We start from the raw sequence: 16,621 nt of genomic DNA on the forward strand, positions 1-16,621 counted from the left end.
ATTTGTATATAGGAGGGATACTGATTTTTTTTTAGTTTATCTTCTATGCTGCTACATTTCCGAAACTGTTTATCAGCAGTAGGATTTCCCTCATCAAATTTTTGTGGTCACTTATGTATACTATCATATCATTTGCAAATAGCGAAAGATTTTTTACCAATTTATATCTGGTTTCCTTTTGTTGTCTTATTGTTCTAGCTAGAACTTTGAGTACTATATAGAATATGTATGGAGAGAGTGTACATCCTTGTCTTCCTGATTTCAGTGGAATCACCTGAGTTTCTTTCCATTTAGTTTGATGTTGGTTGTCAGCTTGCTGTATATTGTTTTTATTACGTTTAGATATATTCCTTATATCCCTGACCCTCCAAGACCTTTATCAGGAATGGATATTTGACTTTGTTGAATGCTTTTTCAGCATCTAATGAGGCAATTAGGATTTTTTCTTTCAGTTTATTTATATGGTGGATTTTATTGACAGATTTTCATAGGTTGAAACATTTCTGCATCTCTGGGATGAAGTCAACTTGATCATGGTGGATGACTTTTTTGATATGTTCTTGAATTTGTTTTGCCAGTATTTTAGTGAATATTTTTGCATCAAGGTTCATGAGAGAAATTGACCTGTAATTCTCTTTTTTAGTTGCATCTTTTTGTACTTTGGTTACCAGGGTAACTGTCACCTCATAAAAAGAGTTTGACAATGTCCCTTGTCTTTTATTTTGTGGAACAATTTGAGGAATATTGGTATTAGCTCCTCTTTGAAATTCTGGTAGAATTCTGTGTTAAAACTGTCTGGCCCTGTGCTATTTTTGGTTGTGAGACTTTTGATGACTACTTACATTTCCTTAGGGTTATAGGTCTATTTAAATTGTTTTTCTGTTCTTGATTTAGCTTTGGTATGTGGTACCTATCCAGAAAATTGTCAGTTCCCTTTCAATTTCCCAATTTTGTGGAGTACAGATTTTTGAAGGTCATAACCTGATGATTCTTTGGATTTTCTCTGTGTCTGTTGTTATGTCCCCATTTTCATTTCTGATTTAGTTAATTTGCATATTCTTTCTCTGCCTTTTGGTTAGTTTGAATGAGGGTGTATCTATCTTGTTGATTTTCTCAGAGAACCAACTCCTTGTCTCATTGATTCTTTGTATTGTTTTCTTTGTTTCTATTTTGTTGATTTCAGCCCTCAATTTGATTATTTCCTAGCTTCTATTCCTCCTGTGTAAGTTTGCTTCTTTTTGTTCTAGAGATTTCAGATGTGCTGTTAACTTAATTGTGTGAGATTTTTCTAGGCTCTTTATGTAGGCACTTAGTGTTATGAACTTTCCTCTTAGCACTGCCTTCAAAGTGTCCCATAGGTTGTGCATTCATTTTCATTGAAGTCTTTAGTTTCTTTCTTTATTTTCCCTTGACCCAGGGTTGATTCAGTTGGGCACTGTTAAATTTTTATGAGTTTGTAGGCTTTCTGTGATTAGTGTTGTTGTTGAATTCTAACTTTAAGCCAGGATAATCTGATGAGATAAATGAGGTTATTCCAAATTTTTGTATCTATTGCGATTTTCTTTGTGACCAAGAATATGGCCAGTTTCAGAGACAGTTCCATGAGGTGCCGAGAAGAAGGTATATTCTTTTGTGTTTGGAGGAAATGTCTTATAGATGTCTATTCAGTACATTTAAGTCATGACATCTGTTAGTTCTTTCATTTCTCTCCTATGTTTCTGTCTTGTGGAACTGTCCATTGGTGAAAGTGCAGTGTTGAAGTCTCCTATAAGTAGTGGGTAAAGTTTGATATATGATTTAAGCTTTAGTAATGTTTTTTTTTTTACATATGTGAATGCTCTTATATTTAGGGCATAGTATTTCATATGGCCAACATCAAATTTGAGTCTTTGTCTTAATATATTTATCCTGTGATGAGTATGAAATTATAGTCTGTTTTGTTAGATATTAGAATAACTTACACTTGCTTGTTTCTTAGGTATATTTGATTAGAATATCTTGACCCAACCCTTTACTCTGAGATAACGCTTTATTTGAGGTTGAGGTATGTTTCTTGTATGCAGCAGAAAGATGGATCCTGTTTTCATATCCATTATGTTAATCTGTGTCTCTTTGTGGGTGAATTGAGTTTATTGATATTAAGATATATTAGTGACCAGTAATTGTTTATTCCTTTTATTTTTTCGATGGTTGTTTTTGTGTTTTTCTTCTTTGGGGTTTGCTAGTGTGAGGTATGAGGTGTGGGGTTAATTATTACCTGTGGTTCTGTGGGTGCAGCTAATTTCCTTGGGTTGGAGTTTTCCTTCTAGTTCTTTCTGTAATGCTGGATTTGTGAACAGGTAATGTTTAAATCTGGTTTTGTCATGGAATGTCTTGTTTTCTCCATGTATGGTGACTGAAAGCTTTGCTGGGTATAGTAGTCTGGGCTAGGATCTGTGATCTCTTATTGTCTATAGCATACCTGACCAAGACCTTCTGGCTTTCAGAGTTTCCATTAAGAAGTCAGGTGTATATCTAATGTGTCTGCCTTTATATGTTACTTAGTTTTTTCCTTGAAACTCTTAATATTCTTTCTTTATTCTGTGTGATTAGTGTTTTGATTATTAAATGGCAAGGGGACTTTCTTTTCTGGCCCAGTCTATTTGGTGTTTTGTAAGCTTCCTGTACCTTCATTGGCATATCCTTCTTTAGGTTGGTAAGGTTTTCTTCTATGATTTTGTTGAATATATTTTATGTGCCTTTGAGTTGGACTTCTTCTATCCCTATTATTTTTAGGTTTGGTCTTTTCATAGTGTCCCAGATTTCCTAGATGTTTTGTGTTAAGGATTTGTTGGCTTTAACATTTTCTTTGACTGATGAATCTAATTCCTCTATTTTATCTTCAACTCCTGATATTCTCTCTTCCATCTTTTGTAATCTATTGATTATGCTTGTATCTGTAATTTCTGTTCATTTACCCAGATTTTCCATTTCCATCCTTATCTCTTTTTGTGTTTTCTTCATTTTCTCTATTTCAGCTTGCAAGTCTCAAACTGTTTGAGCTATTTGTTTCACCTGTTTGATTATTTTTTCCTTTGGTTTCTTCAAGAGATTTATTGATTTCTTCCAATTTTTTGTTTGTCCTTTTCTCTATTTCTTTTTTTTTAATTAACTAATTTATTTATTAAAATATTCCACCTCCTCCTCTCCTCCCATTACCCTCCGACTCCTCTCTCCAGTCCTATGAGAAGTCAGGGTGTACTGCCCTGTGGGAAGTCCAAGGCCCTCCCCACTCCATCCAGGTCTAGGAAGGTGTGCATCAAAACAGACTAGGCTCCCAAAAAGCCAGTACTTGCAGTAGAATCAAAACCCAGTGCCATTATCATTGGCTTCTCAGTCAGCCCTCATTGTCAGCCACATTCAGAGAGTCAGGTCTGATCACATGCTCATTCAGTCCCATTCCAGCTTGCCTGGGTGAGCCCCCATTAGGTCAATCACACCATCTCAGTGGGTGGATGCACCCCTTGCATTCCTGACTTCATTGCTCAAGTTCTCCATCCTTATGCTTTTCATCTGGACATTGGGAGCTCAGTCCAGAGCTCCAATGTGGGTCTCTGTCTCTATCTCCATCCATCACCAGATGAAAGTTTTATGGTGATATGTAAGATATTCATCAGTGTTGCTATAGGATAAGGCCAGTTCAGACACCTTCTCCTCTGCTGCCCAAGGACCTAGTTGGGGACATCCCCATGGACACCTGGGAACCCCTCTAGAGTCAAGTCTCTTGCCAACCCTAAAATGGCTCCATTAATTAAGATATCTTCTTCCCTGCTCCTATATCTGCCCTTTTTCCATCTCAACCATCCCATTCTCCCAAGCTCCTCCCAATCCTCCACTTTTCCCTTCTCTCTTCCTATCTCCCCTTCCCCACACCCAGCCCCACCCCTGTGCTCCCAACTTTTGCCTGGCGATCTTGTCTACTTCTCATATCCAGGAGGATAAATATATGTTTTCTTTAGGTTCACCTTATTATTTAGTTTCTCTAGGATCATGAACTATAGGCTCAATGTCCTTTGTTTATGGCTAGAATCCACTAATGAGAGAGTACACACCATATTCATCTTTATGGGTTTGAGTTATCTCACTCAGTAAAGTGTTTTCTATTTCCATTCAAGATGTTATTATTTTTTACCTCTGAGTAAAACTCTAAAGTGTATATGTGCCATACCCTCTTTATTCATTCTTCCATTGAGGGTCACCTAGGTTGTTTCCAGGTTCTGGCTATTACAAATAGTGCTGCTATGAACATATAGCATTGGGCATCTCTTAGGTATATTCCCAAGAGTGGAATTGCTGAATCCTGAGGTAAGTTGACTCCCAGTTTCCTTACAAACTGCCACACTGATTTTCAAAGTGGTTGAACAAGTTTGCATTCCCACCAACAATGGATGAGTGTTCCCCTTAGTCCACATTCTCTCCAGCTGTTGTAATAGGGAGCGGTGGAGCTGCTTCCCCAGCACCCCGGCCGCCTGGCTAGCTTATGCCCGAAATAACAACACACAAACTGTATTCATTTAAACACTGCTTGGCCTATTTCTATCTAGCCTCATCTAGGCTAATTCTCACATATTAATTTAGCCCATTTCTAATCATCTGCATAGTACCGCTAGGTGCGCTTACCGGGAAGATTCTAACCTACATCCATCCTGGGTTGGAGCTTCATCACCTGTGTCTGCCCGGGAGAGAGGAGCATGGCGTCTCTGCTCCAGAGAGCAGAGCTGTCGAGTCTGAGCTCACTTCCTCTTCCTCCCAGCATTCTGTTCTGTTTACTCCTCCCACCTATGTTTTAACCTATGAGGCCAAGCAGTTTCTTTTTTACTTAACCAATGACCTTCCTCCATCATCCAGCATAGGTTATCATTGGTGTTTTTGATTTTAGCCATTCTGACAGGTGTAATATGGTATCTTTAAATTGTTTTGATTTGCATTTCCCTGATTACTAAGGAACTTGAACATGACCTTAAGTATCTTTTGGTCATTTGCACTTCTTCTGTTGAGAATTCTTGTTCAGTTCAGTACCCCATTTTTTAATTGGGTTATTCAGAATTTTAATGTCTAGTTTCTTGAGTTCTTTATATATTTTGGAGATCAGACCTTTGTCTGATGCAGGGTTGGTGAAAATTTTCTCCCATTCATTAGGTTGCATTTTTGTCTTAAGGACAGTGTCCTTTGCTTTACAGAAGCTTCTAAGTTTTAGGAGGTTCCATTTATTCATTGTTGTTCTTATTGTCTGTTCTACTGGGGTTATACATAAGAATTGGTCTCCTGTGCCCATGTGTTGCAGACTACTTCCCACTTTCTCTTCTGTCAGGTTCAGTGTAGTCAGATTAATATTGAGGTCTTTAATCCATGTGGACTTGAGTTTTTGCATGGTGATAAATATGGATATATTTTCATTTTTCTACATGTTGACATCCAGTTATGCCAGCATTACAGTTGAAGATGCTTTCTTTCTTCCATTGTATACTTTTAGCTCCTTTGTCGAAAATCAGGTATTCATAGGTTTGTGGGCTAATATCCGGGTCTTTGATTCGATTCCATTGGTCGATTTTTCTGTTTTTATGCCAATATCAAGCTGTTTTCATTACTGTAGCTCTGTAATAGGGATGGTAGTGACTCTAGAGGTTCCTTAATTGTATAGGATTGTTTTGGCTATCATGTTTTTTTTTCCATAAAATATTTTGTTGGGATTTTGAGGGGGATTGCATTGAATCTATAGATTGCTTTTGGTAGAATTGCCATTTTTACAGTGTTTATCCTCCCAATCCAAGAGCATGGGAGATCTTTCCATTTTCTGGTATCCTCTTGAACTTCTTTCTTCAAAGACTTAAAGTTCTTGTCAAACAGATATTTCACGTCCTTGGTTAGAGTTACCCTAGAGATACTTTATGCTATTTGTGACTATCATGAAAGGTGATGTTTCTCTGATTTCCCTCTATGCTTCTTTTTTCTTTGTGTATATAAGGGCTACTTTTTTTTGGAGCTGATCTTGTATCCTGCCACATTGTTAAAGGTGTTTATCAGCTGTAAGAGTTCTTTGGTAGAGTTTTTGGGGTCGCTTATACACTATCATATCATGTGCAAATAACGAAAGTTTGACTTCTTCCTTTCCTATTTGAATCCCCTTGATCTCCTTATGTTGTCTTATTGCTATTGCTAGAACTTCAAGTACTATATTGAAGAGGTAAGGAGAGAGTGGACAGACTTGTTTTGTTCCTGATTTTAGTGGAATGGCTTTGAGTTTCTCTCCATTTAATTTGATATTAGCTATCGCCTTGCTGTATATTTCTTTTCTTATATTTAGGTATGAACCTTGTATCCCTAATGTCTCCAAGACCTTTATCATAAAGGGGTTTTTAATTTTTAATTTCCTCTTTAAGGGTTCCTAGCATCTTTATTAAGTTATATTGAAGGTTATTTTCTCCTGCTTCTTCTCAGTTAGGATGTTCAGTTCTCCCTGTTGTAGGACCAATAGGTTCTGTACCCTATTGGTCTTGATTTTGAATGTTCTTACACTGCTGTCTGCCCATCTTTTCCTTTAATGTCTACAGATGGGGCATGTGCTTCAGGGGAGTCCCTTCTCCTCTATTTGGTGAAGGTAGGGCCCGTGGCTTAGGTGGTTGCTCTTCCTCTGGGTGCAGGCAGGTCTATGTGTCTAGTAGATGCTGATAAGACTCCGGGGTTCTTCTCCATGTGCAGTCTGAGTGAAGCCTTTGGTGGTCACAGCTGTGGTGGAGGATGGTTGCAGATGTGTGGAGGCTGCCCCAGCATGGTTGGCAGAATGGGATGTTCCTGCCTGGGCAAGGGCCTAAAGATCTGAGCCTTCCAAGCAGGAACCCAGACACTTAACTCTCTGGGGCAGTCTGGGTGAAGGTTGCAGTGGTTACAGATGCTTTAGGGGATGGTATCCAGTGTGTGGAGGCTGCCTGGGGTCTCTGGAGCTTGGTGGGTGGGAGTGGGGGGATGGGGTGTTTCTCTCTAGGGAAGGCCTACAGAGTTGAGTCTTTTAAGCTGGGACCAGATGCTTACTTCTCCAGGGAAATATCTACACAAGCCTTTTAAGAAGCTAAGCCTGTCTTGAAGATCAGACTACTCCTAGCCCCCACACAACCCCAGACCTAAGGGTCACTTGCTAATATAACAAGTGCATCTATTAGGTGAGGTCAATGGATGAGTGTTGCCTCAAAGGAAACTGAAGGAAAAAGCCATAGAAAGTGAAAGTTCCAGGCCTGTTGAGTTCAACGGGGCATCATATCTCACCTAGTGTACATGAGTGTTTGCAGTATCCGACTGAGGGCAGTGAGGTAGCAGTCAAATAGACACCCTTGGGGACAGTTCAATACAGACAAAATGATACCTTCAAGGGTACTTATGGAAAGGAGGAGTTTTGGAAAGTTAAGGTCATATTTCTTGCCTTCATTACAGGGGATAGACCCTCAAACATGTGCAGTTCTAAGCTGAGTGATGAATCCATCTGCTCAGTATGGAGGTCACCATCTTTCCACCAAGCACAGTGATCTCCATGTGATGTCTTTTTTTTCCCTCTCTTCCCTCCCAGATTCCCTTTCTGCGTTCTGCAATGCTCTCACTCCTTCCCAACTCATGATCCAACCGGTGCCTCGGTATGCAGCTGAAGGTGAAGATGTACTTCTCCAAGTTCATAATCTTCCAGAAGAAGCACAAGTAATTTCCTGGCTCAAATCAGATGATGGGAGCCCACCCCGTAAATTTATAGTATACAACAGAACCAAGCCTTCTATCTCCTGGGGGCCTGCAAAGAGAATAAGAGGGAAGGTGTACAAAACTGGATCCCTGCTGCTCCAGGATATCATTGAAAGTGATGCAGGGATGTACACACTGGAAGTCTTAAACAAAGATTCCAAAATTGAAAGAGCAAATGTGGAGTTTTATTTAAAGAGTAAGTGACTCTCTATGGTTTCCGACTGCTGGGTGTGGCTCATCCTACTTCATACACCTACCTGCCAGGACTGGGCTGTGCCATCTCTCTCCCCCACTATTGTGTCCCCCTGCTGGGATTTGGGTACTCACTGCAGGGCACACTTTAGGTATACAAACCGTAATAGATTATAACTGCTGACCTGTCTTTACATGCAGTGAGGAGGACCTGTTCTGCGTAAACTCAGCTCCAGAAAGTCAGCCTCAGTGCAGACTCTTGGAGTCTTCGCCATGCACATGTCCCCGGAAAGACTCTGTGGGAGTCAGGCAGTCCCTGAGTAATGAAGACACGGGTCTTCACAGAGACTACCAGGAAGCTATAGCTACAAAGTTTTGTCCCTGGCTGAAATCAAGATGACATTGGGGAGCTTTTTGCAACTGTTTTCTTCTATTTCCTGTCAGAACTGATAGGAACAAGGCTTTGTTGATTGTTAAAGTCATGGCATTGACTACCCATAAAGTGTAGAACCAGCTGTGTACTGCCATGACAGCTTCAGTTGGGTAGGTCACCTGTGCATCTCCTTCTTCTAATGCTCAGTCGGCAGGTGTCTGGGCCATTAGCCTATTGTTCTGATGGGCTTATGAGACTTCACAGGAAGGGCAAGGCATGAAGGAAAGAAAGAGAGGAGGCAGCTACTTCAGACTCTCCTTCACTTCAGGAGTCTAGGCAAGGGAATTGTCTTCTGCAGGTAAATAGTAACAGTTACCGATGATGTCAGCAGCTCCCCCATCCCAAGGTGAGTCCATTGCTCATAAGTAAGCATACGAGATGAACACAGCAATGATCATGCACCGTGTTTCCTATTACATTGAAACTGAGACAAGAAAACAGAGCTTGAATCAGAGCAACATATTTCCTGTGAGGAGATACAAAGCCAAAATATGTACATAGCCACAGCTCCAAAAATCCCCCGTCCCTGGGAAACTTTAGAAAGTATGAGCTAAGGGGATCTGGTTGAACTCTCTGGACTACTGTCATTTGGTAATTCTCTTTTTTTTCAGAGCCTGTGACACAGCCCTTTGTGCAAATCAGTGACACCACAGTCGCAGGAGGTGATTCTGTGACCTTCACCTGCATTTCACCTGACACTGATGTCTCCATCCGTTGGATCTTCAATAACAGTACTCTATACTTCACAGAGAGGATGACTCTGTCCCCAACAAAGTGTGCATTCAGAATAAGTCCTGTCAAGGAAATGGATAGTGGAAAATATCAGTGTGAGGTCTCCAACCACTTCAGTTCAAAGACCAGTCTCCCAGTTTCCTGGCCGTGATGAGTGAGTGACCTCTCCTCTCATCCCACAGTAGAATGCTGACATTTCCTTCTCAGTGATGTACAAAATGTTAAAACGTTGTGTGGTTAAAATGATTAGTTATTACTCAGGTACAGCTGACATGGAGACTCACACATGTGTACAAGGGAAGGCCAGGAGTTAAAATGAGGTTTTCTTAAAAGGAATACAAAACATCAATATGATAAACAAATATTCAAATGCTGTAAGTGCTTACTTAGGTTGTGTTTCCAATATCTAGCAATCCCTCAGAATTCATGGGAACTAATTATAGGAGCCCTCAAACTTTTGGATGCTCTGAATCTTCTGTAGAAATGGTACATTGTTTGCATTGAGAAAAACAGTCTCTCATATGCTCAAATACATTCCTTGTTTAATTCATTCACCTAAGTCCAATGTGCAAGCACAGCAGTCATCCATGTGGAGCGAGGAAGAGTGACAGGAGGAGGGTCTGCCCATGTTTCACTGTCAACATAGCTGGTTTCTAAAGAGTTTTGATCCACAGTGTGATGCACAGATTTGAAACCTTCCACAGAAGGGCAGATCATTCACCGTGGGACCTTTCTCATTAGTCTTTTTCCCGTTAATATGCATTTCCGTTTCTTTTCCCAGGGAGACACATGGGTCCAAATTGAGTCTCCCTTGCTCCTTAGCTTCCTTGTGCATGTGACAAACAGGACATCTGATTGTGCACAATATTAGCTTACAGTAGTAGAGCTCAGATGTGCATGTTTGTTCACCAGTTCCAAAAACATCTGTAGAATCTTTAGGATTTTCCAAAAGTAAGTCCTTGTCACCTGCAGATCTATTTTCCACCAATTAACTGGCCAACATTTACTTATTTGTGTTGCCTGATTGTTCTGTCTAGGACATCTAAGAGAATACTGAAGAAAAGTGGCCACCGCAGCTTCCTTGTGTTGATCCTGTTGTTAGAGGGAAACCTGTCAGTGTCTCTACTGAGTACTGAGCTGGCAGTGGCTTTTCACCTGTGCCCCTAATACACTGGCCTCTCCTCTACACCTGATCTGTCTGTTTTCATCATTAAAAAAATTTTCACTTGGGGCTGGAGAGATGGCTCAGCGGTTAAGAGCATTGCTTGCTCTTCCAAAAGTCCTGAGTTCAATTCCCAGCAACCACATGGTGGCTCACAACCATCTGTAATGAGGTCTGGTGCCCTCTTCTGGCCTGCAAGCATACATGCAGACAGAACGTTGTATACATAATAAATAAATATTTTTAAAAAATTTCGCTTTTGTCAAATGTCTTTATTGATTTAGTTTTAGGTGTTATTCATGGAAGTTAACTCATATTTTGTGTTACTTCATCTCTGTAGGTTCTGGGCTTCTAGGTATTTGTGTGTTTCATGTAAGTCAATTACCCCTAATAACTGTTGAGTAGTCATGGAAATTGTAGTAATCTGAAAAATGGACAGCAAGTTCTCAGATTTCACTTCTGGTGTTAATAAAGTTATTCTTTTAAAAATAATGTTAATCTAATTAAAGGTTGTCAATGCCATTAATCACTTTGAAGAATGAACTCTTTTCTTTTTATTGAGGATAGATTTTTTTCATACAAAATATACTGTTTATAGTTTCCACTCTCTCAAAACTTCCCAGTTCCTCCTCACATCCCCTACCATAAGGACCCACTCCCTTGTTTCTCCCATTAGAGAAGAATAAGCCTCTAAGAGATAATAACAAAACATGACAAAATAAAATATAGTAAGATGAAACGAAAACTATCCTATTGATGTTGAACCCTCTAACAGGAGCAAAAGAGTGCCATGAGAAGACACAAGAGCCAGAGACCCACTTGTTCTCAGAATCAGGAGTCTTCTAAAAATACTAAGCCAATAGCTATAATACACATACAGAGGACCTGGTGTCAACCCGTGTAGTCCCTGTGCATGCTGATCTGATGCAGAAACCTCTTCTCTGAGGACTAGACCTTATAGAATTTGAAGATTTGATGCAAAGTAGCAACAGAAAAAAACAACCAATTGTGCTACCTAGTTGTAATTCCCACAAGTGTCATCAATGGCCAATATGGCCAGATGTCCCTAAATGTGCAAGAGTGACAGCTATCTCTTGGAGGTAATAAAAAACTGTCCAATTGGACTTGAGGCTCCTCAGAAGGGGGGAAATCATGACTGGTCTTGGAATGCAATCAACTATACATTGATAGTGATTTATTCTATAGATCCCAGAGGAGAAACCATAATGACCACTTTCCTAAACCAGTTGAAATTCTAGGTTCATTCTAAATATAAATTCTTATTCCCACAGACAAGCATAGCTCTAGCCCTACATTAAAGTTTTAGTTTTTGCACAGGGGCCACCAAAAAAATCCAAAATGAATCCAAATGCAGCAAACAATAGGTGCTTGGTGGTTTGTATAGGAATGTCCCCCATTGTAGACTCACATGTGTGAGTGCTTGGTATGTATAGGGATGTCCCCCATAGACTCACATGTGTGAGTGCTTGGTATGTATAGAAATGTCCCCCATTGTAGATTCACATGTGTGAGTGCTTGGTATATATAGGAATGTCCCCATAGACTCACAGGTGTGAGTTATTGTTATGTATAGGAATGTCCCCCGTAGACTCACATGTGTAAGTGCTTAGTATATATAGGAATGTCCCCCGTAGACTCACATGTGTAATTGCTTGGTATATATAGGAATGTCCCCCATAGACTCACATGTGTGAGTGCTTAGTATATATAGGAATGTCCCCTGTAGACTCACATGTGTAAGTGCTTAGTATATATAGGAATGTCCCCCGTAGACTCACATGTGTAATTGCTTGGTATATATAGGAATGTCCCCCATAGACTCACATGTGTGAGTGCTTGGTATATATAGGAATGTCCTCCACAGACTCACATGTGTGAGTGCTTAGTATGTATAGGAATGTCCCCCATTGTAGACTCACATGTGTGAGTGCTTGGTATGTATAGGAATGTCCCCCATTGTAGACTCACATGTGTGAGTGCTTGGTATATATAGGAATGTCCCCCATAGACTCACATGTGTGAGTGCTTGGTATGTATAGGAATGTCCCCCGTAGACTCACATGTGTAAGTGCTTGGTGGTATGTATAGGAATGTCCCCTATTTTTTGCCCATAGTGGTATGTATAGGAATGTCACCACATTTTTTGCCCATGATGATAATGGACTAAGCTTTGGAAACTCTAAGTAACCCCCAATTGTTTTCTTTAATAAAAGCTACAATGACCTTGGTGTCTCTTTACAGCAATAAAACTTTGACTAAGACAGACAATATGGGGGTATCCAGTCCTACCTGATTTATATATAACATAACATCTTTGTTTGAGGGTCAGGGAACATCTCAGAACAGAATAGGAAATATTGGAAGGGCCAGAAAACCTCTTGTCTACTGTGAGATTGTGTCTTCTATATTTTACCGGGATACTACACCCAAGAAATTGAATAATATGGCTGTATAAATAGACCTCCAAATGACAATACCAATTGTCATCCAAAAAATAGATGGGTAGGACACAAGAGATTCCACATCTACATAACAAACTCCAGGTAATGACAGAGAATGATGTTAAAAGCAGAAAAGTAAAAACTTTTAAAAATTTATCAGTATAAAGAAAGTTTAACTAATGAAAACAGCCAACTGTGGTTGACATTTGTGGACATGTACAGCTGTAACCATTGTCATTCTGGGGTCTGCACACAGTGGCAGAGACACAAAATGTCCCAATGGATTTTTGCTGTTGCTACCAGCATCCTGATGGACACATGATATTTTGTTAATTTTAATTTAAGTTTTAAGCTACATTAGGGTTTGAACAGTTAAAGCAGGTGATGGGAGCCACAAGTGCTATGCAGAAAAGTACAGTGACAGACCACTAGATAGACTCACAGGAGAGTACACTATAAGGAGCAACCCGATTTGCAGAGCTTCAGGAACACTTGTCTTTTGGAAAGTCACTGTCAATTCTGTAGATAATACCTTTGGAGATGAACTGTTAACACCTTTATCCTTTCATAAAACATGTTTCATTACCATAAATTACTTTCTTACACCTTCATCACTTACTTAAGCTTCTGCATCCTGGAGATGCAGACCCTCAGAACTTAACTTCTCCTCCGTGCTTGCTTAAGCTCTCATGTTCTCAAACCTTTATGATACTTAACTTTCCTTGCAATAACTGCCAGCCATCTGTAGCCGATATGGTGATCCTTTCAATCTCGACTGTACCTTCAAAACATAACACTTTCTCAAACCCTCAAAACTTCCCTACATGATCCGTTCTCAAAACTCTCTTAACTTTTACATCCTTAGACAACACTTTCTCTTCCCACATCAGCTGCCAGAACACAACAGGGCTTCTTTTTTTTTTTCATTTCCCATGATTTTTTTTAAATCTTTTTTTTTTATTGAGAAAATGAGAAAAAAGAAAACAAGTTTCCACCTCCTCCCAGCCTCCCATTTCCCTCCCCCTCCTCCCACCCTTCTTCCCCTTCTCCCACCCTTCTCCCCCTCCCCCCAATCCTTTCCCCCTCCCTCTCCAGTCCAAAGAGCAGTCAGGGTTCCCTGCCCTGTGGTAAGTCCTAGGTCCTCCCCCCTCCGTCCATATCTAGGAAGGTGAACATCCAAACTGGCTAGGCTCCCACAAAGCCAGCACATTACGTAGGATCAAAACTCCTTGCCATTGTCCTTGGCGTCTCCTCAGCTCTCATTGTTCGCCATGTTCAGAGAGTCCAGTTTTATCCCATGCTTTTTCAGTCACAGTCCAGCTGGCCTTGGTGAGCTCCCAATAGATCAGCTCCACTGTCTCAGTGGGTGGGTGCACCCCTCGTGGTCCCGACTTCTTTGCTCATGTTCTCCCTCCTTCTGCTCCTCATTGGGACCTTGGGAGCTCAGTCCAGTGCTCCAGTGTGGGTCTCTGTCTCTATCTCCATCCATCACCAGATGAAGGTTCTATGATGATATGCAAGATATTCGTCAGTATTGCTATAGGATAGGGTCATTTCAGGTTCCCTATCCCCAGCTGCCCAAGTTATTAACTGGGGACCTCGTCTTGGGCACCTGGGAGCCACTCTAGGTTCAAATCTCTTGCCAACCCTAAGGTGGCTCCCTTAACTAAGAATTGTGCTTCCATGCTCCCCTATCCAACCTTCTTTTATCCCAATCCTCCTTTTTCCCCAAGTTCCCCCCTTCCTCCCCTTCTCCCTTTTCTCTCCCCATTGCCCCTTACCCCCATCCCACCCCACCCCCAAGATCCCAATTTTCTCCCCGGCAACTTGTCTACTTCCCATAGCCAAGAGGATAACTATATGTTTTTCCTTTGGTTCACCTTCTTACTTAGCTTCTTTCGGATCACCAATTGTAGGCTCCGTGTCCCTTATTTATGGCTAGAAACCAATTATGAGTGAGTACATCCCATATTCATCTTTTTGGGTCTGGGTTACCTCACTCAGGATAGTGTTTTCTATTTCCATCCATTTGCATACAAAATTCGAGAAGTCATTGTTTTTTACCGCAGCATAGTACTCTAATGTGTAGATATTCCACACTTTCTTCATCCATTCTTCCATTGAAGGGCATCTAGGTTGTTTCCACGTTCTGGCTATTCTTCTTGTGGTTCTGTTTCCTGGCCTATTGTCCATCCTCCCGACAACAGGTGCCCCGATCTTTTTCTAACTTCTTGTTTTTCTCTGGGGGCCCTACCCTACCCGGGCCTCTCCTATGGTTTTGCAGCTGATGCAGCCAGCGGCCTTTGGACCACACTGCGAGCTTGCCTTTCATCTTCAGTCACTCTTGCTCTTCTAGACTTCTCCCTTTCTGCTGCTGTAGCTGTTTCCTGTCTTCTATTTTCTTCCATCTTTAATCTAGCTAGTCTGTCTTCAGGAGTCTCCATTTTATACCTTGTTTGCTACCTCAAGTAACACATTTATTGATTTGCTGGTTAGGCCATTTATCTTTTGGAGCCTCCTTCTAATATCTACTGCTGCTTGATTAACAAAAACTAGGATTACCACCTCCTCCCCCGTGGCATTTAGAGCATTGGGGGTCTGAGGACTTGGGATCTTTGAGGGTGTTCATGGCATCCCCCAAGGCAAATACTTTTGGGGATCCTCTGAGACTGGTGGTGAGCAGTGGCTTTTGCCAGGACAGAAGGCCCACAAGCAGGTCTTCCCAGATGTTGATGTAGGGACCCTGATCCAGGATTGGAGATTGGCTGTTCTCTGATTATTTAAGTGGGCTTTCTAGGCATCGGGAATTCCCAACTGCCTACTGCCTGAGGTTCTGATTGGTATGTTTTCCCTGCTCAGGGATTGACTGGTTTCCAGTCAGAGCCAGAAATGGCTCCATTTCTGGGGTTAAGCTGTGTTTCGTTTCCTGTTTCTTTCTACCTTTTTAACTGTAATTTTGGGATCAGAGTGACTATCTTTGATATGCTCTGAATCTGGGAGTTTAGAGCGTTCTTTTGGTCCTAGTTCCATGATTCGGGGGCTTCTGTCCACCTCTAGGTTTGGGGTCAAAGTGTCTCTTTCTCTGGCTCTGGTCCTGGTTTCAGGTTGTGTTTCTTTCCCTGGGTCAGGTTTGAGGCCTGTATGGGGGCTGCGGATCAGGGATTTTCTGGGGCCTGAGTCTCTCACAAGATATTTTTTTCTTCTGTCCTTATAAAGCCACCTCCTTACATAGGCTTTGGAGGTTGTGGTACAGCATCAAAAGGTAAAATAATGGCGGGGATGTTCGGTGTTTCTGGATTTCAGGAGATTGATTCCAGAATACCTTGCTATGAAAGACACAGCTCACGCAGTAATACAGCTTGACACAGTTTGGGAAGCACATAACCATGGAAAATACTTGCTTTGGATATGTATCTGACAGCAGCATCTTTTCTAATGCTCCAAGTGATGAACTTTTAAATGGTCTTGTCTTTAGGCCCACACAGGCACAGTTTGTGTATTGATTTGGGACTATTGTTGCTTCTTCTGTTTTTGTGGTCTTGGAGTCAAGACACAAAAGAGAGTCATTAAACATTTTTAAATGCCCTGTTCATAACTTCCACAACAAGTTAAAGGCCAATTATTTATGAACTGTCTGAGCTAAATGATTCTTGCTTGTCTTTAGTTGCTTTCTTTAGGCTTAACCTTGAAAACATATACAGGAAGCTAAACAAGGTTGAATTCTGCAATATATTTAGGATAACTACAAGTATAGTTCAGAAAATATTAAAGAATTTGATTATTTATGAGGTGGCTGACCATTAACATTCATGGCTTAATTTTCTTAAACAATTTATAAAAATTTAGTAGATTTTATTAATTAGATTTATTTATTTTACC

At 40.8% G+C, this 16,621-nt stretch overlaps 1 protein-coding gene across 1 annotated transcript in view; it reads left to right on the forward strand.

Moving 5' to 3' along the window:
- Positions 1-16,621, forward strand: part of LOC142854830 (cell adhesion molecule CEACAM3-like) — a 110,041-nt gene that overhangs the window by 37,140 nt on the left and 56,280 nt on the right. The window contains exons 6-7 of the mRNA XM_075981208.1: positions 7,598-7,957; positions 8,998-9,213. Of these exons, the coding sequence (XP_075837323.1) occupies positions 7,598-7,957; positions 8,998-9,213 (576 nt within the window). The remainder of the gene's footprint in view (positions 1-7,597; positions 7,958-8,997; positions 9,214-16,621) is intronic.

This window comes from Microtus pennsylvanicus, chromosome 1, assembly GCF_037038515.1.
Source record: "Microtus pennsylvanicus isolate mMicPen1 chromosome 1, mMicPen1.hap1, whole genome shotgun sequence".
In the NCBI taxonomy this organism is placed as follows: Eukaryota; Metazoa; Chordata; class Mammalia; order Rodentia; family Cricetidae; genus Microtus; species Microtus pennsylvanicus.